This window comes from Tigriopus californicus, chromosome 1 (genome assembly GCF_007210705.1).
Source record: "Tigriopus californicus strain San Diego chromosome 1, Tcal_SD_v2.1, whole genome shotgun sequence".
Lineage (NCBI taxonomy): Eukaryota > Metazoa > Arthropoda > Copepoda > Harpacticoida > Harpacticidae > Tigriopus > Tigriopus californicus.
The window spans coordinates 15722362-15750119 of record NC_081440.1 but is presented as its reverse complement, the minus strand read 5'-3'; the positions used below and the strand labels follow the sequence as shown (position 1 = coordinate 15750119).

Sequence of the window (27758 nt, the reverse complement as noted above, 5' to 3'; positions counted from 1 at the left end):
AAGACCCAGCATTTTCCGGCACACATGTGTTCACAACTATCGATTGACTGGCTTTCATTTCATAAAACGCGTCTAACTTGTCAAAAAAGAGCTTGGTGCATTAATGCTTCTCGTGAGCAACGTGGAAACAAAGGATTTGGATTTTGGGACAAAAACGGACGCTATTTTTTGCTCCAGACTCGAGTCCTCTTCGTCTTTCTCTCTTTCTCTGGTTAGTCCCCAGGACGAAGCGCAAGTAAAGTATGTATGTTCGGGTTGAGGGAGAAGTAGGAGAATAAGAAAGAGTAGGCCAAGAGCTAAAAAACCTTCCACATTGTCTGATAGGATAGGTGTGGGAGAGGAGGCCAAGGGCCTGGAACAAAAAATTCGGCGTCTCTTCTAAGCCTACAGAAGACCCCTCTCATGCCTCGTGTTTGTGGACTAGGCCTACATGCTTTTTTCGATCTCATACAAAAAGGGGCATCACTAGCATTTACCGGTCTTCATGATCAGAGGTTTAAGAGGATTTTTTTTACCACTACCACTACCTCCAATCTTTGCCTAGTGCTGGTTTATTCCATGCCCACCGCCATCATGTCTCCTCCATAGTCCACACACTAACCAGCCAACCACTAACCAACATCCATCCACAGAGTCGCTGAAGAGCGAAACGAGTCAGTCACTCAATTTGGACTTGATAGCTGGCGTTGGGTTCTCTTTTTCCTAGCAATTCCCGCCAAACAACTTCTTCTTCTTCTATGTGCTCCACAAAAAAAAAAAATTCTTCAGCCATTCTTTGATGGCTTGGTGGCTGGTCTTCGAGCTTGATCTACTCTTCTGAACGGACACAAGAAGCTCGGAGAAGGTGGTGTTCACCGAGATTTATTTTCCACTTATACAAACTTATTCATAGCATGAATGAAGCGACGCTTGCTAGTCCCTCCACGACTTGCTTCGAATGTCCCATGAAGATGGTGGGCAAGTGCAAACGAGACGTCTCAAAGTTGTTGAAATTGTTCCTTGGTCTCATGCATCACACCGGGACGTTCGCTGTACTCGCATCTTTCTATCTATCCGTAATTGACTCTGAGCACATGGTTGGTTGAAGTATCTATTTTTATGATATGGGCAAGAGCAATTTAGAAACAATGCTGCACGGACAGAACGAACGAATGGAAAACTATGCTTTACGTACTTACGTTTCGCAAATTAAGGAACGCAATTGACAAAATGAATAGCTTTTGCCCCGGTTAACGTTGCCTTATACTACTGCTACTATGTGAGCTGTACTACCTCTATGAAAAGGCGCAATGAACAAAGGCCCTTGAGCCAAACAGAGGAATGGCAATAAAAGAGACCTTTTTCGCCGTTCTTCTCAACAACCTAGACATGAGTTAGTGCCGGGTCATATGCTGTACAGTTGTCTTAACAATTGTGTTATGCCAGCGGAAGGTAGGACGAGCTCCTTTATCGTTCCTCCTCACAAACCGTGCAACAACATAGAAGCTGGAACACTCGTTTGTTTCCGTGGCGGCGTGTGACTGATCATGGACGGGCCCACAGAAGAGAAAGGAACGGAAAAGCCCAGCCTTTTAAAGAGAGCTGCTAGCTGGCTCGCTCTGGCCATCAGCAGAGGGGTCTCGGCCGTTCTCGGGTTCTCCTTCATTCAGCTGACTAATCCAGCTAGCAACAGCAGACATGAGACGGAGAGAGACACAGGAGACAGAAAGAAAGAAAGAAAGAAGGAACGAAAGGAAGACAGACAGACTCATAATATGAAGCAGAAAACTCTGTTCCCACTTTCTTCGGAGTTGGATGTGCCAGATTCCCAGAACAAAGGACATGGTGGTGGTGGACTCTGGGCATGAATCAGAATCCGGTGGCCCTGACGCCAGACCTATCCCTGTTCATGGTTAGGGCGAACATTCCAAAGAAGGGCTTAATCAAGCAAGCTACTACCACTCCGGTCTACGACCCTGCTCCTCTCCAGAACTTAGAAGAGGTTCATGATCATCCAAAGGGGGCCGATTTTGTTGGCATTGCCTTTGTGGAGATTCGAGAGGATGAACCAAAGTACAAAATACAACAACAGCTTCAACTGTTGTTGATTGACCTCGTTGTTCACCTGAAAGGGATCCAGCATAGCCGTGGTGATCTTGAAGACGAATGTGATCCACGCAGAAAGAGCGAGGTAAGAAACACGGATGAATTCGAGTAAATTGATCGGTTTGGTGCCGTCTGGACGGTGGTGATGGTGGTGATGGTGATGATGGGGTCGAGCGAGGGTTTTACCAAAGTCTGTCGAGGAAGCGGTCAGGGGGTAGGTAATCCGAGAGCCCGAAGTGAATGTCTCGCGGAATGACGCCGGGTCTGTCCCCGCTATCGGTGGATGGAGACTTGCACTGAAGGGCACTGCCCAAATGAAACCCCACATTGCGACCAGGTACTACCATACTACGGTACTATATGCTACTACAACATACAGTACAGGTTGGGAGGGGGCATGACTGTGTTTTTGTTGGTTTCAAATCGATGGGGTGACGAAGTGCCCGAAGACGAACGGGTACAGCAACAACAATTATCAAAGCAAGTTATGGCAAAGCAAGTTGTTGCCCTCAACAACACGACGAACAACAGATAAGAGACAAAGAAAATTTCTCCAGACGATCTTCCATCAAAGAAGAGACACATCTCTTCACTGAGGAATATTTTTCTTGATCAAGTTGGCCACTGAACAAGAAACAAGTCAAGGAGGCCCTTTTCACCTTGGATTCGATTGATGAGAGTGCGTAGTTTTCGAGCGTCTAAATCAAATTTAAGATGGGATTCGAAGCACGATTGGTGTTCATTTCCAGTACCACCTATAACTTGTTGAGTTCAAGTGGATGGTGAGATAGGGGTGACCCTCTTCGCAGACAAAGAGGAGTGTGGCCAAGAACTCCGAGAACAACTCCAGATAAGAGTGCGGTCTAGTGACCCTACGAAAGAGCAACAAGAAGCTCCCATGACTTGCAAGGGCCGAGTCGTTTGCTAAAGCAGCCTACGAAATACCAAGCTTGTGACGGTGATGTCTGATTTTTCTCTTCTTGGCTTCAATGGTCTGGAAAATATGCTACTTCCAAACTGAAGCGTCCGATTAATACTGGCTGAGTGAGTTAGCATTGAAATTTGGAACAAGCGTCCACCGCCGAATTGGGATTAAGGTCAAATATCAAGTGGGGAAAATCGGGGTCGTCGTTCTTTCAGTGTCCTGGTTCAAGGATCAATACCGGAGTGAAATTACTCAAAAGTATTTTGGAAATCTTTCAAAGGATGCTTTTTTGGAATCAGTCATGGACTGCTTCATCCACGGATGGAAATCCCAGGGGCAAGATGGCAAGCGCCGGATAGAAAGTGTCCGACGCCAGAGATTTAGGGGTAAAAGAGCTTCATCCTATTCATGTCTTACTCTCGTCACGATTACCCAGACCTTTCCCAATGCTGCCCAAATTTGGGTATTTGAGCTTTTGAACATGAGGCAACTCCTCATTCCCGGTGGGGTCGGGGGGTTGAACGGCAGAAATCTGTCAGTTCATAGGACACGGACAACACCGAGTAAGAGAGGCCACGCTCGAAATATACTTTTGGTCGGTGGGGTTCGTGGATGGATGGTGAATTGAAGGAAGGGATGGTCGGTCGAGTCGTCGTGGATCTCTCGCGTTTGGTGACTGATTTCTGTGCAGCTGTTTTGTTCTTTCTTTCTCTAGCTCTTCTTCTGTGTGTGCTTCTTCTTTCCTCGATCCTGCGTGAGAAGCAGAGATGAAAACAGCATTTTTGTATCTGACACAAAGACCGGCGTGGACGCTCTCGAAACCACGCTCAACCTCTCCTTCCTTTCTTTCTTTCACCGAGTTCGAAGTGTAGTAGTAGAACGAGTAGAACACTTGGAGAGTGCTGCTTCCACGATCGAATATATAGCACACTCGTAGTGGAGGAGTACTCAGTGGTGGTAGTAAGCTGGTGGAGCTCCCCGACCTAACCTTTCTGTCTGACGATTGCGTTGGTGCCTCAGTGATGTGTTCTTTGGCGATCCACAATTTTCGGAACTGAATGATGTACAGGGAGAGAAGAAGGGCATGCACCCCCTCCTCTCATTGAACCCTCCTCCTCCTTCTCCTTTTCGGTCTCTTCCCTCCCTGGAGCTCTTTAACCCTCAACAAGCTTGCCTCCAACACGGATTGTATGTAGTTGTGTACCCGAAGCCGTAGTACCCACGCTCCCAAAGATTTCGTGTAGAGGGACCAAAACTTCATCCACAGAGTGCTACGTTTACGTTCAATTCACAAGTAAAGTAGTCCAGTCATAGAACTCGGAGGGAACGAGACCGGTCCAAGGGCTGCCCAATCTAGTACACCACCAAAGAGAAGACAGAATGGAGAGGGAGCGTTGTTCGCCCGGTAGTACTCTGCACCCTCGTTTGGTTTAAACTCCCCAAGACCAAACAAAGCTTCAGGATCAGAAGTAGTTTTGGTGTCGAGCTGAAAAGAGACTCATGGGGAGGCGTCTCTTTCTCGGTCATTGACAACAAGAATTCTCTTCACAGCTAGCTCCCAAAGCATCACTCTGCTCGCTTGAACGCCACCGAGGTAAAAAGACCGGCTTCATATATATCGGCATCATCGCCAAGTTCGGTGACATTAGGAGTCTCAAGTCTCCAATTTCGAGACAAGCTCATCGCTAGCCAGACTAATCGAGGTCTTACAGCAGAATTCTTCGGATTGCTTGCTTGAAACGTCGAAAGAGCCCGGCGGTCATGATCCCCACCGATATTTGAGTCCAAGCTCAACTCCTTTTTTTTGCATTTCCAGGCCTAACTTCCCACTCCACGTCGTCGTTCAAAGGTGTGTGAGGCGCACTGAAGACATTTTTTGTACCCCCATCAAATCCAAGGCAGGTGAGAACGAGGAACAAGAAGAACAACGACGACGGCTACAACGATGACGAAGTCGTAGGAGCGCTCAGAAAAAAGAGACAGAGAGAAAGAGACGAAGAGAGATAGACTGGAAAAACCGAATCCTCTTGTGCCAGTTGAAATCTGTGCCTTGGCCAGGCCGCATCCCGATCGAGTCTCCTTCCCATACTCCTCGACCACTGCTACGTTCTCATTTCGTGTGTGTGTGTGCGTGCGTGTATGTGGGAGCGTGAGCGTGCGTGTGTGTGGGTGCGTGCCTGAGTGCATTTTACATGTGAGTACATTCGTGAGGCACTCCGAGGAAACTGTACGCACTCTTACTCACAGAGCATTTCAGAGTTCAGCTGCTTTGCAATCAACTACTACTTCTGAGCACTAGTACTTCTACTACCACCTCCACCTCTACCACAGCTACCATAGCCACCACCTTCACCACCGTCTAGCAGTCGAACCTAGCTCCTCCTGAAGGACTAGAAACTGAACACATCCTTGATAAAAGGAGGTCGGGCCAAGGACTCGATTGGTGGCCTGAAACATCATTACCACAACAACAACCGACTCAATTAGGGACCTCAAAACCCACCTTGGGGATTGTGCATGAACCATCTTGAAAGTGTATGGACTTGGGGCCCTAGTAAACATCTGTTTCCGGCCCAATCAGTGAAGTTTGTGGGCGCCAGAGCTGCATGAACCGTGTCCACACAAGTTCTTCGTCAGACACGACTTGGTGACCAAATGATTGCTCGTCTCCTGTATTGGTGATCGAACAAGAGGCGATTTCTCACTTATCCACTACCTCGACTAGCTCATCCAAGTCATATTCCAAGCATTTCCACCAGGTTCTAGCCGAAGCTTGGTACTTGCTGTTGAAGAAGCGCTTGGAAATGCGAAGGGACCCCCGTGTTATTGCCAAAAAATACACATCGTCAGCGTCCAATCAAACATCGACATCCGCGACCTTCATAATCGCATTTTATGCCAGTTTTGGAGCATGGAAATCTTCCTGTGAACAACACGCCAAGCCCAATCCGATTTTGAGGATTTATCGCATCGGTTCTCTTGCGCTTGCTTGATCGACGTATAATGAATAATCAGGGACATTACGTGAACGAGCGAGTTCGATTTATGGACAACTCCCGACAATTTCCTGTGGTCAATGTGCAACCTCCGCTCGCGCAGTGATCTGATCAGCTTGACGTGTATGATTGGACTTGGAGCAATCAGCCGCATTCAAACCGTGCTTCTGAACCTCATTGGCATGGTATGCCGCCCAATCCACAAGCAGCGAGTCAATATAGTTACCAGCAGCCACATCCTCCTCATCGTCCGCAACACCGGCAACAGCCGCAGCAGCAGCCCGTGATCGGTGCTGTCCACACGAGACAAGTCTCTCAGGTCACGTTTCAGGGGCAACTCGAGCCGCAGCCGCATCTTATGTTCCAATCGCTCAGCCAGCAGCCTCAGAGCGCCATGCCTGCCCGTACAGCCTCAGCGGCGTCCACCACTGGAGGCCAACAAGCAATATTGGCGGCTGCAGCCGCTGCAGCCGTCCAATCCGCAGCATTCTTTCAGAACCAGTCTCAGCCTTCACAGCAACAGCAACAACAACAACAGCAGCAGCAGCATTCGTGTGAGTATGAGTTTAGATTCATAATCCTGTGCTAGAATTCAAATCCCGAGATCAGATAAGGGGTTTGATCTGGTGTTACTACTTTATGGCTAAGAGGGGAACAAGTGAACGAGGGTCGACAGGCCCCAGTCACAAATGGCAAGCCAACCTCTCTAACTCGAGTTAATCTACCTCCCATTCCCTCTATTCACCTCGGCCGCGGTTTACCTTGATATCGTGAAAAGTATGATTTTTTGATGGATCTCTGTCTAGCGCTTCTATTTGAGGTTGTTTTCAACAAAAGCCAGTCATCAGGGACACAGATTCACACACAAGTCGAGCGAGCATTGGTGCAAAAGAAAAATAGAGAGAGAAAGAGAGAAGAAGGGGGGGGGGAGATGTTTGACTCACTCAGCAAGGCTAAAATCAGCAAAATTTCGACATGCAGTCGCACACAGACAGACACACACATACACACACTCACACTCATGTACGTACATTCAGATACGAGTTTCCGCTTTCCAAGCCTGCTTGCCCAATCCTAATTCCAGGGGTAAACGTGCTCTGATAGTAATTTAACCTACTACTTGGGAACGTAAAGTCACATAATCAAGCTTGAATTACTCATTTGATAAATGATTGAATTCCGCACAAGATGGAGGGAGAGAGGTTGACTGACGAAAAATCCTTGATGAATGGCGAACATCGTCATCCCTCGAGAATGACACCGAAGGTTTTCCACGTTTCATTAGTTGCTTAGAAATATGAATGGAGGAAACCTCTTGGCCGAATTTCATTCATCTCTTATTGTCTGAATAATCATGGCTAGGACACGATCCGTTACGAATAGCCGAGCGGATTGGAAATGCACCTAGTTCGATATGAATCCATAGTGAGCGAGGGAAACCTTATCGAGGATTGTAGGCAGTCAGCAAGAGACAAAAGACCTTGTTGCCAAGATACACACTTGCTCACTCACAGTGAACAAAATGCCTTTATGTTCATTAGGAGCCAGAGAATAGCATATCTTTGTTGTTTGCTGAGGAGTCAGCACTTCCCTGATAGTATGAAGAGTCGTCGTGAATGACTGAAAATCTATGTACGCATGTTGCTTATTACTGTTTCAACGGCTTGTACAATACCCTATATGAGTACCGATTACTAGGAGTTTAGCCAAATTGAAGCGCCAATCATGACCCACATCGTGGATCTTGGAGATATTCCTACAGTACTAGTTTATACCACCATGCCTCTCCTTCCTTCCTTCCTTCCTTCCTGAGTTCGATGTCTAATAATAGTTGGTCCTTGTTTTTTTTAGCGCACGGTAGTGGCGATTATCAACCCGACCGTCCAATCGGATATGGAGCCTTCGGAGTGGTTTGGTCAGTCACGGATCCTCGAGATGGAAAGCGCGTGGCGTTAAAAAAGCTTCCGAATGTGTTTCAAAGCTTAGTTAGCTCCAAACGAGTCTTCAGAGAGCTCAAAATGATGAGATTCTTCCAACACGATAACGTCCTCTCCTGCCTCGACATCCTCCAGGTAAGTTCTTTGCTGCAAGAAATGGAAGGAAAGGACTTCCTGGAAGTGTATTTTTGATGTTTGCCCTTTTGTCTCCCCTCGTTTCTTTATATTCAAACACGTTATTAAGGTCATCTTTCTTTTTTGTTAATTTGATGATGTAAAAGTGCGTTCGTTCGTTTACCAACGAATCCGGAGCCTCGTGTCCTTCAACGAGAGTAAATCCAGTAAGGGTTTGTGAATGTAATTGCAACGAGATATTGTGCAACCAACGACAAGCTCAACGCGCTATGCAGGTGGTGGCATCAAGAAAAGAGCAATAGTGTCGGTTGGAAGCAATCAAGGCCACTCACTGGCAAGGAAGAACTAAATCATCTTTTCCTTGGCACCACGAATTCTAGCGAAAGAAGTCGTCGAATATCTCCTCGTCAAGTATCGACATATTTCGCCACATTTTGTGGTAGGCTCCTTGGGAGGGACACGAACGAAGTGACTGATGAAAAGAAGCAAAGGGGAGGGAGGAAAGAAGGTCTTAGTCAAAAGTTTCTTGCTCACAGAATATATATCGCCATATTGGTCAATTTGAGAACAAAGGATGTATATTTTGCTGGCTCCACGCAATGTGACCAATCGTCTCATTTCTCCTCTCTCTTCATGTTTCAGCCACCTCACATCGACTTCTTTCAAGAGATTTATATGATCACAGAGCTCATGCAGTCAGATCTTCATAAGATCATTGTCTCGCCTCAAAGTCTGTCTTCAGATCACATCAAAGTCTTTCTCTATCAAATCCTAAGAGGCGTCAAGTACTTGCATTCGGCCAAAATCATCCACAGGGATATCAAACCAGGAAACCTCCTTGTCAATTCCAATTGCGTTCTCAAAATCTGCGATTACGGCTTAGCAAGGTAAGACAAAACTCGCATCTTACTTGTTCTTCGGCGAGATTAATGAGGGTCTTTCTGACGAACGAGGCCTTGATCAGTCAGGAGAGGCGACTTCCGAAAATATGACTTGAGCCACACTCAAAATCCCATTGTCATTAGACTCATTACTATCAATTTGGAGGGCTTGTTGAGTGCGCTCACACTACAGTGTTATTTTGACAAGCTCATATTTGAAATGTTCATTCCTGGAAACGTTGCTTGCCAAACAACAGTGTGGTTCATTAGGTCTCCACACACTAGACAAGGGCATGATTTCCATGGCTTTCAAGCGAACAATAACGACCCTTGTACTGCAACGATGTGCTTCAACATCTGATCATAATTTTGCCGATTCCCACGCTCCAGTCGCCAATGATGGATCACAATAGGAGTGAATTTGCCAAAGAATTAATAACGGATCATTGGTTCATTTGTATTAATGTTTGTTTTTTTCGCGTCAATTTCAGGGTACAGGAAGACGATAAATCAAAACATATGACTCAAGAGGTCGTCACTCAATACTACCGTGCGCCCGAAATCCTCATGGGCGCCAAGCACTACACGAATGCCGTGGACATGTGGTCGGTGGGCTGCATCTTCGGCGAACTTCTCGGCCGGAGAATCCTCTTTCAAGCTCAGAGCCCCATTCAACAGTTGGAGCTCATCACGGATCTCTTGGGCACTCCCACGGTGTCGGACATGAAATATGCGTGCGATGCGGCCAAAAGACACATGGTGGCGCGAGGCCACAAGCAGCCCAGCATAGGGGCGCTCTATTCGTTGTCAGGGAGTGCCACTCACGAGGCCGTTCATTTACTGTGCCAGATGCTGACCTTGGACCCGGAGAAGCGGATCAAGGTGCTTGATGCACTCAACCATCCCTACCTCGACGAGGGTCGACTTCGGTATCATTCTTGCATGTGCACGTGCTGTGCGACGTCGAGTCAATCTGGAATTAGACAGTACACGCGGGACTTTGAGCCCGTGTCAGATCAGGTGTTTGATGACGCTTGGGAACGGGATCTCACGTGCGTTTCGAAGGTGAAGGAACGCCTGCATAACTTCATCTCGGAGCAGATCAACTCCAATCGAGTGCCTCTCTGCATCAATCCATCCTCGGCCGCCTTCAAGAGTTTTGCCAGCTCCACCGTTGCTCATCCCAGCGAGCTACCGCCGAGCCCTCACCACTGGGAGTGAACAACCTCAAGCACTCAAGTGGCACAAACCTCACCAATTCCCCACCCCCACCCTTCTTCCCTTTCCACAACGATGACATCATGATCATGCCAAAGTGAACCACAACCATTTTTCATATTTTTGTATTCCTGTCGTGTTTGTGCAAGATAAAGAAGAAACATCACCCGCAGCACTCTGATCCGCCTACCTGTTCGTCTGTGTGTCTGCCTACCCGCCTACTCCTGAAATGAAGGAAGACGGAACAGTCTCTTTTTCTTATTAGTGTGTGTTTTGTGATATGGAACAAGGGCAATGATTTGCTTTTCGGAATCCTCCTCGTAGCTTAAAAGGCGATGTTGACGAGGGCGGTTCTGGCTCAAGAGGCCTGCCAGCCCCACGCAAACCCACCCCCACTCCCTCCCTGACCCAGTAATGAACAAGGGGATCGGTCAAAGAACTACGTCTAAAATTCACTCTGTACGAACGACTTGTCCCGCAACACCCGGCCATACAACGATCATCACCCTCGTCAGCATCCCCCGTTGTTCTCCCTAGTATTTTTTTGAGTTGAAACCCCGCCTGGTTCCGACTTTCTCCCTCTCCTTTCAATTCAAGCATAGCTCATCCTCCATCCTGGGCCGGATCTAATGTGTCTGCGCTCAAGTGGAGACCAAGGACTGAGTATTCGTGTGTTGATGAAAAAAATAGCACTGAAGGGACTTGCAATAATAATACCACCTGTTTCGTGCTCACTTGAGTACGACTGGACTTCGTGATCAAACTCTGCAATTCCTCGCCCAGATATTTTTTGCAAACAGAATAACACAATTATTGTATTGCTACATCCCTCAATCATTGTAAATGAAGTGTGTGTTGTCATGAGTTTCTGTGCTGTAAACAATGAAGACGAAAAACGAAATCACCTGGAAATGCAAGAAAAAAAAACCAGATCGAAGGAGAAGAACCGAGTTGGTTTGTTCCCCCAATAAAAATGATGATCTTTGATCATTACCACAACTCCGCCTCCTTTATCTCCTCCCCCTCCTCCTCCTCCCCTCCAACAGCAACAACAACAGTCACTACTCCCACTCTGATCTCAACAACCAGATTCATTCTACTACAATTACATCAAGAACAACACATTGAAAAATAAGTTATGATGACGTTTTTGTCGTGTGAAGCTGCAGCGGCGTCTTGATCATTTTCGAACCACCCACTCTGCCATGCTCCCCCAGAGATCGCTCGTGAGGTAGATGTCAAAATGGTCGCTGATCGGCAAGTTTTTGTACCTAAATTCAGCTCTTTTTCTATTGTTGGCTTAGTATATTGTGGTACATAGAATACAACTTCCGCACAGAAGAATCTTGCGAAATGTACGTACGTAAGTGGTATTTTACAAAATATAGTGAAATTTGTCAATAGAAACAATTCAATGAACCATCATTCACTTAGTATTCAGTGCTACGCTGCAGCCGCGTCTGTCTTGGGATCAACAAAGGAAACCTGACAAAAAAACGTTTTTTGGGCGGGCAAGCGATCTTATTTTGCACACATATCAAAGCTATCTCATTTAATCGATCCCTCGTATGTGGTAATATCATTGTAGTTGAACCGATATTTGGTATGGAGCTCCTTAGCAATAATGAAAGCGTTTCCACGAGGTTCGATAGGAAACTTCCTCCGACTGAATGTGAACGGACGACCAATTTTTCTCAAGAAAATCTTTTTGAACTTGGCGGGCTTTATGAAGAAGCATCGTTTGCCGCGCAAAGGAAGGAGCAAAAGATCGAAATAGAGCCGCCATCTTGGCAAGTAGTAGGAGCCAATCAATCCAGACCATTGTTTGGCTGCATAGTCTAAGATATTCCCATTTGGGCCCCAAAGTGTGACCTGGTTCCTGGCGTTGAACTCGAAGAGGATCTCCTCGTATGCATGTCCACCTGCTCTGGCTTTGGCCTTCTCCAACCATCGCCCAAGGAGAAAGAATTCGTTCGATCCCAAAAGACGGTCAATATCCGAGATTAAAGCGAGAAAATCTCGAGTGAGTTGTCTGATCTGGGCGATTCTAGCTTGTGTCCGGTAAAGATCGCCGACTTGACGACAACCATGTACTTGTGGTCTGGTCCGTATGTGGTGGTCGAATTTTGGGAAGTCATGAAGCAGCATTGATCCTCCTTCCCGATCTCCTCCTTCCAAACTAGGCTTGGACGAGCGACTTCCTCTCGTTCTTCTCTTCTCATTGTCCAAAGAGCTCAGGTGGTGGTTGTAATCATGAAGTTGGTGGTAGCTTAAGTAATGGTTGTCGTAGTAGCTGGAGTTGACAACGCCGTCGTCGATCTCCTCGGCGTTGTAAAGGCACGAAGAGGAGATGGCATTCATGATCTGAGAATATTTCTTGAACAGGAGGTTCGTCAGCACCTGCCGGGTGTTATCCACTACATCATATGCCAAAGGACCCTGAGTGGACATTTCCCCACCATTAGGTATGGACCAAATGAACAAATCCCAAGCTTGAATGAGGAGACTCTCATCATACCATAGCTTTGATTTCAAATTCGCCCCGGGCAATTGAGTGAGCAAAGTCTTGCCGTGGAATCGAAACCCCTTATTGGTCCCGTTCTCACCACCCCAGAAATCATCATCATCGTCATTTTGAGGGTCGATGCTCTGACGGACTTGAGCAAACCCTACCATCTCTTCAATGTGAGAAGGGGAAGACATGGAATTTGTTGACCCAAGTGAAGCGCAATCTAAGGTAGACTTCTCGGGTTGTAAATGAGAGCAGCAATTGTAGACCGACGTGGCGAGGAGTTGCCAGGCCATCATTCGAGCTTCGTCCATGGCGAAGCAGCTGGGGTCTGACGGATTACACTGATCAAGAAGAGGGGATGAGCTGGTCACATTTTGGATTCATGAAATTTTGCTTCATTTACAAGACATGCATGAAACAAGGCGGGTACAAAGCAATTGCATTTGAGTGCGAGATAATCTAGCGTTTCCTGCTGAACAGAGCGCTGAAAAAATGCCCCTCCTGCTAACGTACTCGTAAGTGTTTACGGTCAGATATCTTGTGGCGGTTTTGCATTTGGCATGTATATCGGTTTGAATTTCAACAAACTTTCAAGGACCTTTCATTGTGTGGCAAGTTCTATTAAGTGTGTCCAAAATGTGACCAACACACGGAATTCCACCTTGTTGTTTTGACTTGAAGCTCCCATGGCGATGGTGAAGTTATTGCCGATCGATAACGATCTGTAACGTCGTCGAGAGAAATCGGCAAACCACTGTGAAGTTGAATCCAGAGGGTCGGATCGCCAGGTTAATTCCACAAAGAAATCGTAGACAGCGTAACTAGTATACATTCCTTCGTTGGTCAGGCCCAAACCCACCATGGTTGGTGAGGAATGTCGGGCATTAAAGGGATCGCGATTGAGCGTTTCCACTTTGCCGTACATTCCAATGTAGCCCCCATAATTATGCAACATGCAGTAAATGAAAGGTTGTCCAAAGTACGAGTTCAAGCGCTGAAATTGAGGCGACGTGGTCGAAGCCAAGTCCAGAATGAGAACACGACCCAGGGGAATCGTTCGGAGGAAACTTTCAGTCCGTATCACAGTCCAGTAGTCGAGGTCACGAAACATCCATCCTTGCATCACCCAAAGAGCAGAGTGATCAAAAGATGACAAAACTCCATAGGCCTCTCGAGCGTAGGCCTGCAAATAGGTGACATCCAGGCTAGGCGGAGCTTGCTCATTGAACGTATCTATGGAGAAGAAGTGGTCGGTTCCGTATTCACGTTCGTAGATCTGTTGAAATGTGAGTCCGATTCGTCGAAATAGCGGAGAAGCGATTGGGTTCAGTAGGTAGGACGATGTATACTCTTCGGGGAAATGACCCCAAGCCCTCAAGCGATCGAAAGACAAGGAAGAATTGAGATGCCGCTCAATCAGTAATGGAGGCACGATCCCGTTGAAAGCGGGAGTCACGGGGATTACTCCCAAGGATCGGAGTCTTCCGAGAATGCGATGCTGCATGACGCGGTCGGATTGAATCCATGTGTCCGTTAAAGGGCCACCCCAGCCCCTGAGATTGCCCATTCGATTCCAGGGCAAGAAAGCCGGTCCCGTAAAGTAGGAGTGAACTTCTTTTTTGCTCATACGAAATCTGATTAGGGTCTCCTGCATGACGAACTCCTGTCCAGATTGAGCGAGCACCAAGTTGAATCCATTGAGTGCCATCCAATCGATGTGTCGCTCCCAATCGTTCCAGGTCCACCACACGAAACCATAGCCATAATTGCAGACATTTTGGTAGAACCTGACTGCATCCTTGGCTTTGAAGGTCAAGTTGGACACCTTGGGGAGGACTTCAGGCAAGTTCAGTTGATCAAATTCCCAAGACACGTGACATTGACATTCATGCTTGAGGTATTGATGAATTCCCCACACAACTGCCACTCCCGATGATCCTCGAACCACCATGGAGTCACTTTGACTATCCAGGATCGCGATATCCTTGCCGCTAATTGGGAGAAAATACTACTTGCAATGAAAAAAACCACCTGGTTCTTGAAGCTAGATACTACACTGCATGCTGGTGCCTATCCATGTCAATGAAACTCAAAAGAAACTTTTTATGAGAAGGATGTAACACCTGGGCACGTACAATTACGATCTTTATGAAAGGCTAAATTAATGCGGTTTCGAAAACCCAAGAGCAGTCTGAGAAATCGATCCTAAATGAAAGTGACCTGTTGAGATTTTTTAGGGCTCGATTCACATGAATGACGAAAAGCTGAGCCTTGATATCGGGTAGGAGTCTTTGAATGAGTTTTTTTGCCGCTCGAGCCTGCGATTGGTCTGAAACTCGACTTTGAAGATTTTCTCTTAAAGTCGGAAACTGGTGGGCGTTATCCTGAATCTCAGCCGCCAAAAGAGAGTTTGATGCAAGCAGCAACGTCAAAATGACACGGCTGCAATTCATCATCCTGGAAGAGAATGATAACCTCAGTCGTGAAAGATTCGAACAATGGAAAAATGTGTTTTTCTTAACCAAACGGGAATTTTTATTGGGCTCAAAATGAATTATGTCGTACAATCAACACAGTGTAGCGGTATAGTCTCCTTTCAAAGGGGTGAGACGACGTGTCGTTATTTTCTTCTTCTTTTTTAGGGAACGGATAAAGGAAGAACTAAAGAAAAGGAATATTGATACATACAGGAATGGAGTGTGTGTGTGCGTGTGTGCAAAAGACAATTTACGGAATGAATGCACTTTTGTTGCACTTGATGTCGTGTTAAGCAATGTTCTTGGAAAGCGATATCGGGGGCCAAAAAGCACGAGACTTCGCCAAGAACCGCCGTCTTCATTCTACTCTTCTTGACACGTTTAGAAACACATGACATTTTCATGCAGACATGTTTTTTTCTTCTTCTTGCGAGTGGTCGAGTTGCTCGTACATTCCTATTGGATGATGATGATGGTTTAGCATGGTTTTGCAGAGCAGTCAGGCCTCAATTGAGTGGGCCTTCTTCGCGTTTTGCATGGTTTCGCACGCATCCGAGCATCTGCAAGACAATGGACGGTGAAGCATGTCTGCCTATTCATGTTAACATTGCATGTCCAAACACGAACAAATGCAGCATTCAAATATTGCCGTAAGTACACTTATCTTACCTAGTAAATTGGCGACACCCCTTGTCCACCATTTTGTGTACTGTATCATCCTCGAGCTCGAGATTGGTTGGATTTGATAAGAGGTTTGACGATTTGTTTGGTTAGTGACCGACTCACACATCGGGAGAAGCTCTTAAGAAAGAAGGAACCTCTCTGTGATACGAGCGGCAAGCGAGCGAGTGTTGTTCCAAGAACAAAGCTCGTCTGAATATCGGACATATCTGGTAGACCGATCAGTTTCTGAATTTTGTAACCTCAAGGACTTTCTAGGCAGAAATCCTTCAATGCAGAGAGACCTTCAGATCCAGGCAGTCCAACCTTCGTACATTAGGGCCAAGTTATCCAGACTAGTGGCCTCTCGGATGATGAAATCCACTTGTTCGGCCACACTGGACTTCTTCAAGGCATCAGGCTCGCGCCCATCCAACTTGATCCGAACCCGTCGAAGAACGTTCAAGGCAAAAGCATTCTTCTCCTCGCTGGTAGCCTTTTTCTCCGGAGTATTGGGTCCACCTGTCGAATCCGCTGATTGCCCATCAATCTTCTTCACTTTATATTTCTCCAAGTTATCCTCTTTCAGCAAGGTGGCAAAATGAGTCATGTCCTGATAGATTGGCTGGATGATCTCCCCTAGGCGTTCCGAGATTGAGGTGATGGCTCTCAAAGCATCCAAGCCCTGATCATCTAGAGCCAAGCCGTTTACCAACTTGGAGACGAGCTCGGAGAACTCTTTGTACCTTGTTAGATAGTCATTCACTTCAGGGATCTGGAAATCCTCAGACTTCGAAATCGTACGAAGGAGAATGCCAGCGTCAGACATGAGCTTCTGATGTTCGGTGATGATGGAGCGAATGGTCATTCCGTATTCCTGAATTCCTTTGATCAATTCTTTGCTCTTGCCTCCTTCAACTTTGATTTGTTCTTGCGTTTTTGCCACGAGATCCTTGACAGCCAAATAGGCCGCTTGGATCCAATTCAAATCAATGCTTTCAACCGGAGGGCATAGTTCGAAGAGCCTTAACTCCACGTCACTCAAGGACTGGATATGGGATTCCTTCAAGGCCGCACTTTGCTGACATTCGCTCAAAAGTGACATAAAATTCCCGTCACTGGTTATGGCTTCAGGGGTTGGTGTGCGGAGAGCCTCAAAATGGAGGACAGTATTGGCCACACTACTCACGGACTTCATGACCCCCAAGAGCCCACGAACGCAATCTTGACCTTTGTTGTAGACGGTGGCAAAGGAATCAAAGACCCCTTGGAGTTCCGGATTAGCACCCGAAGCCCATTTAAGGCGTTGTTCCACAGTCTCGTAGATCTCTTGAAACTTGATCTCATGGATTTCCAGTTCTTTTCGTAAGATCATCATTCCGGCAATGATTTGACGGAGCTCCAACATGAAATTGGAGGCCAAAGGAACGAACAAAGGCCCTCCATCGATCAATAGGTCTCCCTCGTGAAGCCATTGGTAACTCTTCTTGTGGGAAACGATTGCTTGACGAACCGAGGAAATGGCCTCTATAGAAACTTCCATGTGTCTGGCCACCTCCATGTTGTAGCTCCAAGAAAAGAAACTGTCCAAGCAAGCGATCTCGTTGTCGATCATGGCAGCTTCTTGCAGAGTCAAAACTTCGGTCAAATTAATGGAAGTTGTGGTTTGGGCTTGATGGCAAATTAAGCTCACCAAGCTTCTGGCAGCCAATCCAGCAATTTGTTGCAAATACAATTGTTCAATATAACTCTTGATTGGTCGGACGAGATCGTCCCCCGTAGGCATGGTTTGTCCCAGGCCATTGTTCTGATCGGGTGTCTTGAAGAGTCTTGCTGCTTGAATGCACACGGCGAAAAAGTCTCGAATAGCCAAAATGCGATGCAAAAACATTGAAAGCGCCCTCAACTCAACCAAATCACCGTGCTCTGCAACGTGTTTGGTCAGGGAAATTGTGTTTGCAACGGCCTCAATCTTCATCCAATTCTCTGGTAACGACGGACAACTCTTGATCGAGTCCTGGAGATCTTGAATCGAGTTCTCAGCATTCGTGAACATGGTGTTCAAAGCCAGGAAGAGCAATTGCCCGGGTGTGAGATCTTCATGTGAGACATTGCCGGACACCGCTCCAGTGATACAGTTGTAAGATGTCTTCAAATCCATTGCGTCTTTGATGATGTTCCGCTTTTCTTGTGACTCGATAGCGTCCGATTCTGTCAACAAAAAGGATGAGCATAAGATACTGCTAACAATCATCCAGTGATTAGAGAAAAAGAGAAACTTACCCGAGGATTGAATGATTTCATTCAAATTTTTGATGTGATCTTCCAAAGATGTTGATGAGCCGTTTATGATCCCACTGAGTTGTAGCACAACGTCAGTCATCGTTGGGTCCTCCTTGTCGAAACATTTCAGGGCCTCGTAGAGTACAATGTTGTGAAAATTGGTGTTTAATCCGGTCAATTGCTTGATTGCCGATTGAGCTTTTAACAACGACGTTACTCCAGGGTTGCTCTCGTCTAAAGCTCCAATCTCTTGCAGGATATTTGAAACAATAGAGACTTGGTTGATCCGCAAGAATATGTCATCTTGGAACTTCCATTGGCTTCCAGGCACGCTTTCTGACAAAAATCTCGGATCCTTTGTGGCATTGTGTTCAAGAACACGCAAGCTCTCAAAAGCTTTCACCAACTGTCCCATTACCGCTCCTTGGCCTTCACGCTGAATGGTCTCTTCAAGCATGATCTTTTCATCTTTCCAAGCGGCAAGATAGAACGTTGAGTCTTTCAATTCTTGTTCCGACATCCAACCATACATTGCTTGAACTTTAAACTGCACTTCATTCATCCAGGCATTCATCTGGTAGAAGTTGTTCACGATTTCCAGCTTTCGGAATTCCTGATTCTTGGGTAAGTCAACAAATTTCTCGGTGAACTCCGCTATCACCACTGATGATGTCTCCAAGCTGAGATCCTCGAGCAATCGCAACGCCCATTTCTTGTACAGAGCACAACGGTGCTCATTTTGAATAGATAGCGGAAAGAAGCTCGAAATGGAGCAGTATGTGGCCAGATGCTGGAGAATGGTACCCACAGAATGTTGGAGTTGCTCGATTGTGCCGCAATATCGTTCCTCGGTGGACTGGTATTGATCGAAAAGGCCAGCTTGTCCGGCATTTTCGAGGAACTCTTGGACGAGATGGCTGGATCTCTTTGACCCAATTGCGTTGGATTGGAGGTGTTTGGACCACTCAGACAATTGACTGACCGACACGTTGGTCAGAGCTCGCTGATGAAGAGTGATCCAATGTTCATTTTCATCCATGAATAATTCAACCTTCGTTTTAGCCCCTTTCAGAGCTGTTTCCATGAGGCTGTGCTCGATATATTTGTCGTGCAAGCTGAACAAACGATGGTCCGGATTGGATTCGGCCTCCTTGAGAAGTGCAACAGCGTGATGGAGTTGGGTTTTGTTCTCGGTGAAGCCATCCAGAGTGTTCTGCAAATCCGCCCAAAGAGTGAGTTGGTAGTCCAAGTTGGACAACAACTCACTCAGCTTGATCTTGTTTGCCATCCATGGGCCTTTCATCTCGGCAATGCGAACCGCAAACATGGAGAACGTGATTTCGCATTGCATGTTCCTTTTGTCTTGCATATCGGTTTCCAATGGTCGTCCAGCCTGATACGTACTTGCCAATCCCAACTCCATGACCTCGGGGGTCCAATCCACCAACGGGTCGTACACAAAGGCCTCCAAGAGCGTCAACAAGGTGTCTTTTCCTCTTCGCATGGCGTCCAAGGTATGTTCGCAGGATTTTCTGAACAAGCCTTCCACTCCATTCAGTCCGAAGATCTTCACAATGTTTTGCGTGAGTCTGCATGGAACTCGTTCCGGGATCTTGAGTTGTTTGCCTTTTTCGAAGCAAACATTGTAATCAATGTGGATGATCTCGCCATGGGTCATGTCTACCATGAGGTTGTCCATGTGTCGATCCCCAAGGCCAATGATGTAACCGATCACCGACATGACAGCAACCGAGCGGGTCATGCTCTGCATGAGATTGAACCAATGCTTGGAGTCCACACTTGAGAACCACAGTTCTTGCGCGATGATGTTGTCAGGGGTCTCCACGATCAGTTCGTTCAAAAGCGTTTGCATCATGGCTGGAGGCCATGCTTTTCGATTGTCAACGGAGACACCATACTCCTTGAGTAATTTGTAGAGCTTGTTGCAATAGAATTCGGAGGGCTTTTGGAATGCGATCATGCGCTTCTCTTGATTCTTCTTGTCGTTGTGAGCCAACTGTTGGCGTTGCTGCCATTTCTTGAAGAGGCTATACATTGGAATAGCATCCCGTACCCATTGGATGAGGCCAGACCTTGGACCAAGAGGGACAACGGAGTAATGCCTCGCTTTGTAGGAACTATCGCTTTTGGTGCCCATCATGATATTTGCAATGGAGATGAACTGCATAATCCTCTCGTCCAAGTGCAGATCTTCCAAGCCCTTGAACAAATACGGGTATTTTTTCCCATCGCTGCCAACCAACACGAGCTTCTTCGGCTTAGTCTTTGTCAGAAGAATGATCAACGTCTCCTCGAAACTTTGCACGGTGATCTCATGTTTGCTCAAGATCCCGGGCATTGGGATTTGTGTTCCCTTGAGGCGTGCCAGATTGGGACTGATCTCACTAAGCTTGAGGAGGGACTTACATTGGACTCGATTGGCCATTTTCGCTTGGAACTGGGCCAGCTTCTCGCCAATCATTTTGGGTTTAGTTGGGTCCGGCGGATGTCGGATGAATTCAATGACGTCTTTGATAACGGGAACGTAATTGTCCAAAAAGTGTTGCTCATGAGGCGTTTCGGGAACCCTTGAGGTGAGGGCAAAGACTCGGTCTAACACGTACAAGACCGGGCGGAAAATGATGTGATATTTCTTTTGGGCCAGATGAACCCGTTCTCCTGGTTTGAGGGTGCGATTCTTCTTCAATTTCTCCACTTCTAGTTCCATCTTGCGCACTCGCTTGAGGATATCTTGGCTGTATTGTTGCAAAGTTCCCAGCCAGAGCTCGTCCCAAAGTAAGGATATCCGTTGAAGCTCGGCAATGAAGTCTCGGATCTCTTTCACCGTTGTCCCATTCTTCTTCACCATCACATCGACAATATGAGCGAATGCGCTCTCCATCAAGGGATTGGCTTCCTCCTCCTCTTCAAGGTGGCCATTGGTCTCATCTTCATCGTCTCCAAGGTCTTCGTTCTCACTCACCGCAGGGGCGAGAAGTTTGGAGATCTTATTAGTCGCCGTTGAGGAGGATCCACCGCCAACGATGGCAGGGTAAATGATGAGGTGAGAGTAGTCCTCGGCGATCCGGCAAATCAATTCGGAGATCCGGTTCCTGACAATGCGGACAGGATGGTTCAGCCTGGAGAACAATTGAGGAATGATAGCCTTCCACCGACTGCAAGGGGTTGTTTCCAGTCCAGCTTGCAGGCTCTCTTGGAGCTCCAAAGCATGCATGACTGTCAGTCGAAGCAATCTCAAGGTAGCTGTGATCAGTTGGTCGCCTTCACTCTGACTCAAGGCGATGAATTGAAAGAAAGAGGAAATGGCGATTTCGTGATAGAAGAAGGTCCTCTTTTGAATTCCCAACCACACGTCATACACCACGTTGACAGCACTGGCATCATGTCTGGCCAAGGCCTCGCAATCCATGAGCTCTTTCCTCATGAACTCTTCGCAATCAGTTTCGACCCCAGCCTTTTCGGTGTGGCCGAGCTTGAATTGCTGGAGCAGCCGGAAGATCTCGTCCAATTCGGTCTTTGTGGCATCAGGTAGAGCCTCGATCACGGCTTGGCGCTCTTCTTCTAGGATGGAAATATGTGACGATCCCAAAACCTTCTCACCCAATGCCAACGCCCACTCGGCAAACGTGTACCAGATCTTGCCCAATTGAGGGGATTGAACCACAGCCAAGCGCAAAAGACGTCCAATGACCATATCCGAGTCCCCGGCCTCTTCCACCATGGGCAAAAAGTCCAAGGCTCCGGCAGCTCTCTGCTCCAAGTTTAGCACATGGATAAGGGTGATTCCATCCAAAGTGTTGAGAGGCATATCGGGAAAGACCTTGTCCAAGAGCGTTGGGTCGTTTAAGAACCATTGGGCCATATTGTGGAGTGCTCGAGACGAGATATCCATCAGTTCAGTGTTAGCCGTGTCGTGGAAGAACATGTCGCCAATGCGAGTTGCGATTCCACTGAGGACTCTTACGGCCGACAGCTCGTTTTTGGCCTTGAAGGCCAATTTAGCGGATTGACGCAGACATGAGGCTCTTTCAATGGAGAGCATGGACGTTCGGAAATCCAGTTTCATGAGGTGATCCTCGATGGATGTGTTGGTGGTATCAATCTCGCCCATCAATGTCTTCTTCAAGAATTTTTCGGTCAAAGCCAAGTTTCCTTCTTTACGGGCAGTTTTGGCAATTTCCAGATTCAGCGAGTTGAGCTTCTGGTAATTGTAGCCGGTATTTTTCGTCTTACGGTTCTTGAGTAGGAAATCGCCCCATCTTTTGATGGACATTAAGTCCCTTACGGAATACCTCTCGTTCTGAAAGGATAAGAACGTGTCCAAATTGGCCTCTTCATTCCTCATGGCCAAATCAAACTCGTTCTGTACCGCATTCAAGATTAACAATTCTCTCTCTTGAGACGGAGTCAACCTGCATTCCTTAAGCAGTTGATCAATGATCGATTTCGATGTCTCAAGTATTTCTGATATTTCAAGACGCTGAAGGACGTTTGGAAATCTTTGAGCTGATTGAAGAAGGATCAGTTGGGACGCTTGGAACTTTTGAGGCACGCTCTTGGGCGATCGAATGAAATCTTGACGAAAGAATTCGGAACTTTCAGAAACTTGGACTTGAACCACTCCATCATGAAATTCACTCAGAGCTTTCAGACAGAGCTCACTCACTTGTGACTCCTGCTTTGGAAGCCTTTCACGATAATCCGACATCCACTTGGAATATATTTCTAGATTTCCCTGAAGTTCCAAGGTCAGAGGAGCCAAGAATTGGAATTGATCAATCCCGTTTCCTTCAAGAGCTTTCCTCAGCGAAGCATTCAGAGATTTGATACCGTCCTCTACCTTATCTGCGGCTAGTAGAGACAAGGACTTGATCCAATAGTGCTTCTTGCCACTTCTCATGACAGTCCACGTGTATAAACCAATCAGTTCCTCCGAGGCACCCAACTTCGTTAAGGCCAAGGAGAGTGAAACCAGAGCTCGCATGAATTGAACGTCGCTAGTCTGCTTAAGCTCCACCAATCGCGCCAAGAGCTCGTAGGCGTTTCTGATTACGACTTCAAGCTCATTGAGCTGGAAGGCCAAGTCAATCAAGGCTCCTCTCAATCGAAGAAGCCAATCCGAGCAGGTCTTTTTGTTGGCCACGAAGAAGTTCACAATGACCTTGGAGGGTGCGGGTAGAAACACAGATGATCCGTCGTAGCAATTGGCCATGATTTTCTCGAGGCTTTCGAAGAACACGAGTAGATGTCGGGCCTCTTGGAAGTTGATGTTCGATTCTTCACCCCAAGAGCTAGATACCGATCGAATCACCTTTTCAATCGTGGTTAACGTTGTGTTGGCGTTTCCTAGAGGCGTTTTGAGCTTGTTGTTGACACAAAACTCGGAGAGAGCCAAGCTCATCCACAATGTTCTCAAATCAAGGTCATCAACCACCACCTCGCCCAAGTTGAGAGGGAAATCGTGGAAGTGGCAATCCAATTGCTGGACCACTTGCTCCACAACTTTCGAGTTCTTTTTCACAGGGCTCTTGAGCATGTGTTCCAGGAACACCTTGAAGTCGCTGGTTCGAATTGCTCCACGGGTATTGTGATGAAGTATGTGTTTCTTCAATAGAGTCTGTTTGAACTCGAATTGCGGTTGGGCATGAATCTTCAAATGACAACTCAATGGCGGAAGGGCACTTATAACACTCAACGCCTTCTCCGAAACCCCATGATGTGCGGACGAGAGCGAACTCTTGGCCAAATGGAACAACTTCATCGTCATTTTGGGGTGTTCCATGGATGTGAATTGACCTGGGACTCCTAGAATTAAATTGAATAGTGTCTCTTGTCCTTGGGGATCCTTGATTTTTAGAGCCAAATCCAGGATGGAACTCAAGAAATCTAGATACTCCTCGCAGTTGAGAAGATACTTTTGACTGCGGTGGACTTCGAGAAGAATTTCTCTGGTCCAGGTTAGTAACAATTGACGATTGGTAAGGTCTAGGATGCAGGGTTTCAAAAGTTTCCCTAAAAACGAGAGCATTTGGGTGAAGTAGTCAGACGTTGGTTTGGGAAGCGATGAATGCAGGGTCAAATTACTGCTGGAGAGAAAGAACCCATGCTTCTTGCAATGGGAAAAGAGGAGCTTGAAAGTGGCGAGATGAATCCAAGGAAAAATTCGAATCAGAGGGGGGTGCCCAAGGCCTCCGTGCTGTAGAAGGAGTTGAAAAATGGGCGGATCCAAAGCCCAAATACTCAAATTGGAGCCAGTGCCCGTGGCCAAGCTGGAAAATGAGGCCAATGCAAAGTTCAACATGCTTTGACACTCGTCGATGTTGAAATCAGAATCTTTCAGTTTGTTGGTGGGAAGAAATCCAGGCAGATCCGGGCAAAGCGTGTGTAGTGCCTTTTCAAATAAACAATTCAAATAGCTGTAGACATCTTGAAGGATGTGGATGTTTTTGGACATGAGCAGGATCTTGAACAAATCTGCAGCAGCCTTACTCACGGCTGCCTCGCTCCCCAAGGCCACTTCGAAAACTGGGGATTTGAAATCGGTTACGAGCGTGGCAATCCAGGGTTGACGTGGAGCATCTGCCAAGCTGTACATTTTGGCCAGGAACTCCAACACCGAGATTTGCCCATAAAAGGACATGTCTCGGAAGCAATCCAGATTCAGTTGGATATATCCCATGAACTTGTCATGATGCGCTTGAAAGAGGGTCTCAATCCGCTCCAGAAACATCACGAACGTGTGCTGCCCGGCCACCAAGAGATCTTCACACATGATTTTATTCAGAGTCAATACCAAGCATTCCATGATGTTGAGACACCAGTCTGAGCTTTCCGGAGGCAGAAACGATACGGAATGGTTCTGATTCTTCAAACAACTCAGGACCGTATTTAGCACCTGGATTAGCGCCAAGATCTTTTGGGACAGCTCGTCCAAAGTTGGAAGATCCTCGGTTTGTTGAACCTCGTAGAAGTGCTCTTGGAAATCTTCCATGAATTGTCGCAGTAACACTGAGCTGAACTCCATGTCAAGGATCCAGAATGCATGCCATGATAACAGTGTCTTGGAGACAAATGATCGTACTTGAGGTGATTGGCAAGAATCAATGTGCCACCCAACCAAAATGTCAACCACGTCTTGAAAGCAGGGCTCGAACAAAGTGGGCCGCCAATTGGAGAGCAAGACCAGGGAATCGACCAGGGTCATCATCACCTTGCTGTCATTGGTGGACTCGAGAGTGACTTGGACGTCGGTCAGAATTCGGTTCAATTGTTCGCTGTTCAAGTGCGGGGGTTGCATCTCCAAGAAAGCCACCAATCCAGTGAGAAGGAAGGTGGGCAGACCCCCTTTGGGCGCATCCTCATACCGCTGCCAAATCCAATCATAAAACTTATCAAACTCGCGCATCTCCGTGAGAACGAACCCAGCCGATCCCAGCGCCTTGGCAGATTCGATCTTGACATTCTCGGCATGCTTGCCGCTTTGAAGGACTTCAACTACGGCCTCCATGATGATATCCGAGGCCCGCTTGACGTAGGTTCGATTATCTAGGCTCAAAATGCACTGGCGTATCTGAAAGGCCAGGCACAGGGCTACGTTGACATTTGTCTCGCGCACCAATTTTCGTTGGAGGGTGGACAATCGGGTGTCCTCGGTGACATAGTTCAAAGTCTCAGGATCAAAATGAGCCTTGAAGTTGCGGACATTGACCCCTTTCATCTCGGTGGGATAGACACGAGACGAATGGCCAGGGGAGGATTCCTTGGTCGGGGTGCTTTTGGAATTGATTCCACCCCCAAACCCATGGGGTGGAGGTTTGCGAACCTTCAACATGACAGACGCTCAAAGCCTATCCATTCCATGAAATAACTTATCTTTGCTTTGTAGTTCAATTCCAGTGCGGAGCTCTACGGACTCCCTTGGGTGGGTGAACTCATGAATTGAGATACAACGTGGACATGGGGACGCTAGTTTTCTTTTTCACGCGTTCCTTGGATCCACTGACGATAATTGCATTGACCATCAAGGTCGGGGCGAGATAATGCTGAAAGATAACACGAACTTCAATCAGTTTTGACAAGTGGCAAGATAACGGCCATGAGCAAGCCCATGGTGCAATCTTGAAGTTGCGCAAAATGTACAAAACGGGCCAACCTTTTTGATATCTTTTGTTTCATTTCCCTGAATTAGCGTTTTCAAGTTGCTCACAAGGTCTTTACGCAACGGCCAGAGTTGGTCACAGGATAATCAGAGAAGAAATGTTTTTTGAGGGTCGTTTTATTGCTCAATTTGATGCTCTGACGGATTATTAGTGTAGTTCCTAAGAATAGCTCCAAATCAATTCTACACTCAGGAAAGTCCAAGCTACCAACTCTCATGTCTTTAGAATCAGAATTACAATGTCTCATTTTTCGAAGTACTGAGAAAAAAAAAATCAAAAACTGTTATTTCCGTACCAGTGTTTGTCCAATCACATTAACAAGAAAGATAAAAGTCAGCTAGTTCATCATTAAAACTACAATCCATAATCATGTCCCGAGTCTGCAAGTTGTCTCGATACTTTCAGGTCTTCACCTCGTCATTCATTTCAATTTGAGCGGAGCAACTTCAGACAGAAACAGACAAAATCGAGCAACGATCGAAATCACACTTGAAACTAATACGGATTACCGAAAGAGCCAAACCAAACCAAAACAAAACAAAAGCCGGCGCCGACGGCTTTTCGAGGAATCCTGTCAAACATTGACTGAAGAATTAGTCTTCAACCAGACTCGAACCGGTACTCATGACTTTAGCAGTCTACCACAAATTTTGTTTAGCTCGTGCAGCCAGTGAGTGACCAGCAGTAAGAGTATTGATCAAGAAGGAGTAGTGTTTCTGAGCAACAAAAATGCGTGTGGCTCTTCTTTATCTTTTATTTTTTGTTGAACTTTTAAGTCTTGTTTTCCTTATCATAGGAGTTCACAAGCCTTTTTTGCTTCTCTCTCCTCTTTTCTTGAATGAAGAAAAGTCCTGTTTTTTCTAGAAAAAACATGTATCAACCTCCTTTAAGAAAAGTGCGAGCTTTATCTTTACCTCACCTGATTTAATAATTTGCTTTCATTTTATCAATTTATAGGACGGATGAGAAAGAGACATATGAAATGGAAAGTGAACTCAAACATACCATTAAATTGAAATTGTAAGTGAAAACAGGATCTTTTTGGCAAGTAGTGAGTTTCAATGTTCTATATTGGGACTGGTTGGTTTTTCATCAATGCCTTATGGTATTGTTCCTCAGCTTTGTAACTATAATTACAGTGCCAAGTTTAGAAATTACAATCGTCATTCATATGATCAATCCATGCGGTAACTATATCTTGTTCATAGACGAAAACATCCATTATATGATTATTCAAAAAAGTGAGGGGATAGGAACGAACACTTTCACAACCACTTTTTACTTCCTATGATGGTCTGTGAAATAAAAAGAGTAACTCAGTAGAACCACCCTAATTTCCACAGGCTAAGTGCATTGTAGGAATCTGAATGCAGAGATTAAAATAAATGCAATATTTAATGGGGATGGTTTGGTTTTCTTATTGTTCATTTTACTGCTCACCACGCAGCTATTGTGCCCAAATTCAGTTG

General features: G+C 46.4%; 3 protein-coding genes across 4 annotated transcripts; 1 reads left to right on the top strand and 2 right to left on the bottom strand.

Annotated features, from left to right (window-relative positions):
• The first annotated feature begins 1672 nt into the window (after window positions 1-1672).
• LOC131879628 (serine/threonine-protein kinase NLK2-like) lies at window positions 1673-10358 on the top strand. Of its 2 annotated transcripts, none has more exons than XM_059226104.1 (5): window positions 1673-2170; window positions 4827-6560; window positions 7858-8078; window positions 8721-8965; window positions 9451-10358. In XM_059226104.1, the coding sequence occupies exons 2-5, from the start codon at window positions 6194-6196 to the stop codon at window positions 10178-10180; spliced, it is 1563 nt and encodes a 520-aa protein (XP_059082087.1). In that variant the 5' UTR covers window positions 1673-2170; window positions 4827-6193; the 3' UTR covers window positions 10181-10358. The 2 variants fall into 2 exon arrangements, with proteins under 2 accessions (XP_059082087.1, XP_059082007.1); XM_059226024.1 differs by lacking the exon at window positions 1673-2170 and adding an exon at window positions 4045-4604.
• Window positions 10359-11668: 1310 nt separating this feature from the next.
• LOC131879439 (alpha-N-acetylglucosaminidase-like) lies at window positions 11669-15044 on the bottom strand. Its single transcript, XM_059225806.1, has 2 exons — window positions 13351-15044; window positions 11669-13030 (listed from the first exon to the last, which is right to left on the bottom strand). Exons 1-2 carry the CDS (start codon window positions 14638-14640, stop codon window positions 11726-11728), a joined length of 2595 nt encoding a protein of 864 aa, XP_059081789.1. The 5' UTR covers window positions 14641-15044; the 3' UTR covers window positions 11669-11725.
• Window positions 15045-15196: 152 nt separating this feature from the next.
• LOC131879271 (serine/threonine-protein kinase SMG1-like) lies at window positions 15197-26115 on the bottom strand. Its single transcript, XM_059225577.1, has 3 exons — window positions 18110-26115; window positions 15836-18037; window positions 15197-15726 (listed from the first exon to the last, which is right to left on the bottom strand). Exons 1-2 carry the CDS (start codon window positions 25959-25961, stop codon window positions 16134-16136), a joined length of 9756 nt encoding a protein of 3251 aa, XP_059081560.1. The 5' UTR covers window positions 25962-26115; the 3' UTR covers window positions 15197-15726; window positions 15836-16133.
• Between the last annotated feature and the right edge of the window lie 1643 nt (window positions 26116-27758).